This window comes from Medicago truncatula, chromosome 1 (assembly GCF_003473485.1).
Source record: "Medicago truncatula cultivar Jemalong A17 chromosome 1, MtrunA17r5.0-ANR, whole genome shotgun sequence".
Taxonomy (NCBI): domain Eukaryota; kingdom Viridiplantae; phylum Streptophyta; class Magnoliopsida; order Fabales; family Fabaceae; genus Medicago; species Medicago truncatula.
Window position 1 is genome coordinate 29,506,486 of NC_053042.1, and position 2,820 is coordinate 29,509,305.

General features: G+C 33.0%; 1 protein-coding gene across 1 annotated transcript; it reads right to left on the reverse strand.

Moving 5' to 3' along the window:
* Positions 1-1,264: 1,264 nt before the first annotated feature.
* LOC25483754 (transcription repressor OFP13) lies at positions 1,265-2,220 on the reverse strand. Its single transcript, XM_013612458.3, has one exon. The coding sequence runs from the start codon at positions 2,070-2,072 to the stop codon at positions 1,377-1,379; it is 696 nt and encodes a 231-aa protein (XP_013467912.2). The 5' UTR covers positions 2,073-2,220; the 3' UTR covers positions 1,265-1,376.
* Positions 2,221-2,820: the final 600 nt, after the last annotated feature.

Genomic DNA, 2,820 nt, shown 5'->3' on the forward strand with positions numbered 1-2,820 from the left:
TTGCATGGGAGGAGGAGTTAGCGGGGGAGCTTACACTTTTACTTCAAAATGTAAATTTGTAGGTTGACAAAGAGGATATGCAGCTTTGATAGTGCTTATCATTTCCTGACGGCACAACCTCACGTTACGGCTACGGTGCCTACGACGTCGCTTTGGCATAAGGATATTCCACTAAAGGTAGTGCTTTTTGCTTGGCTTCTGTTTCGATATAGGTTATTGATAACGCTTCTCGAATGTGTGTTTCTGGGTGCGGTTCATTGGAAACATCATCTCATTTATTATTGCAATGCAGAAGTTTTGGATCAGTTTGGAACTTTATTTATAGGTGGCTCGGAATTTCTATGGTTACACCTTGTTATGTAGCGGATCATTTTAATCAATTTACCTATGCTGGTGGTGGTGCTAAGGCACGACGATCAATTATGCAGGTGCTTTGGTTTGCTACCGTGTGGGAAATTTGGAAAGAAAGAAACAACATGATATTCAATTTAAAAAGAATGCTCCATATTACAATTGGTGGATAAGATTAAGTCACTTTCCATTGTGTGGTTGAAGGCGAAATTTGCCTCTCTTCCATTAAATTTTCATGAGTGGTGGCTTTAGTCCATTTACTTTGTTGGGCATCGGCTAGTAGGTTTTCTTTCTGTGCGTTGGTGCTTTTTTCGGTTTTAGCATGTAAATATTGTTATGACTCTTTTGTTCTTCCTTGGTGCACCTTGTGCTAGGAAGACCATTTTGATTTGGTAATATATTTCATTTTAGCCTCTTCAAAAAAAAAAAATCACAGAAGAATTTATATTTGTTGCTCTATCAAAGACAATCAACATGACTCTATTCTGAAATATTGTTTCAATCGAGGTTTGCGGGTCACTGATTCTCTTAAACGACAGTGTTGTGGCTTTCCGATGGCAACACCGTGTGTCTATGCTCATGGTGATGGTTTTGTTTTGTGTGAGTTTGATTTGTGATTCTTGGTTTCTATGTCGCTCTCTGATTGTCCTTCAATGGCTTTTATAGAGTGTTTAATTTGTAGTGGTTGGTGTTCAGTTCAATATAATTAAGTCAAAAATATAGGAATTTCACCCTCTAAAAAGCTACGGATTGAACACAGTTAAACATATTCAACAACATACAAATTGTACAAGAGACTAAGAGAAAATAAAACAAATAAAACAAAACCATTGGAAGAATGTGTAAGTCTTCACTATTCATAATTTCATATAACTAGTACATCATAAAAAAAAAAAAAGTTGACTTGGCTATTTTTGCACTACTTCTATTTTATTACATATACAATTCACTACTCAAAATGATTTGGAGAGTTTTTTCAACAAAATATAGTCTTCAATCCAAATCTCCTCCTTTTAGTCCTTAACTTAAAAAGGTGAACTATAAGATGAAATACAAGGTGTGCTCCACAATGAATCAAGAGAAGAACAACTATGAATAGATAAAGGAGAACAATTTGGTGAACCATGATCAAATCTAACAAATAAATCAAAAAAAGCATCAATAATAAATCCATGATTTCTTTTCTCATTAACTTCAAAATACCAACTCAAAAGCTTTTCTAGGGTTTCCCAATCGTTAATACCATAAGCCTCCACCATTTCCACAATAGATTCTTTGAAATCTTCGCAAGGATTTCGCGAATCCATTGAAACCTCAAGGGTGTTCTTGAATGGTAATAATAAGTTGTTATTATTGCTGCTAATTATTTCATTGGATGAAATATTAATTATTTCTTTGGTCTTTAATATCGAGCTTGTTTCGTTTGGATCGAAGAAAAGTCTATCCAAACACAAACCGCAAATCATTGTCTCGATCGAATTGCCACTATTACCTCTGAAATACTCATAAGAAAATTCAGTTAATATGGAGTCAGAAGTTTCTAGGATATCTTTGTTGGTGGAACCTACAAAAGTTGGGTTGATGGATTTGAATAAGGTGTCGTTTATGTTGGCTCTAAAAGAAAGTGTTTTTGGTTGGTTACAAGATGGCCAAGACCATGAAGAAGAGGATTTACCATCTTTGTTTTTGAAAAGAGAAAGAAACTTCATTTTTTTCACCATTATGGTGTTAGCTTCTTAAAAAAAAAAACAAGGAAATAAAAGAAAAGCAAGATGAGTTGTTGAGGATTTAGGAAAGTATTAATGAGGACTGCAGAGTGAGTGAAAGTGATTGAGTCAGAAATGGGGTTTGGGAGAAGAAAAACCAGATTAGATTACCACTCTTGGATGTGGTTTACTCCCTCCGTCCCTAAATAAATGACCTAGTTGACTCTGACACACATACCAATGCATATGTTTTATCTTTGATATCTTCAATTCTCTACTAAAAAAAATTATAAAAATTTAATATTTTAAAAATATTCATCGAGACGAATCCAACAACATCTTACATGATATTATTTATCTTTGTGAATTAGTAGAAAAGTATGGTCAAAGTATATCAAGTCAATAATGTATATTGTCAACTAGGTCATTTATTAAGGGACGGAGGGAGTATATTTGTAGGGTCAAATCAATTTAGACTTGCATTAAATTCTTACGGTTTATAGAAATAAATGTAATTCAGTCCTATTTATTATCATTATGAATTACTTGCATTTCACAGTGTTGTCACTCTTTTTATTGTGTTAATGCATGTATAGTTATACTCGTATATAAAGAAAGGGTTTGTCTAACATGTTCAACATCGCACATGTTAAAATAACTAACAGTAATAACTTTTTTTTGGGAAACAACACTAAATTATTTAAAAGTTTTATATTTAATATTAAATGTATAAATTTTAATACAAAATTTCTTTTTTAAACTT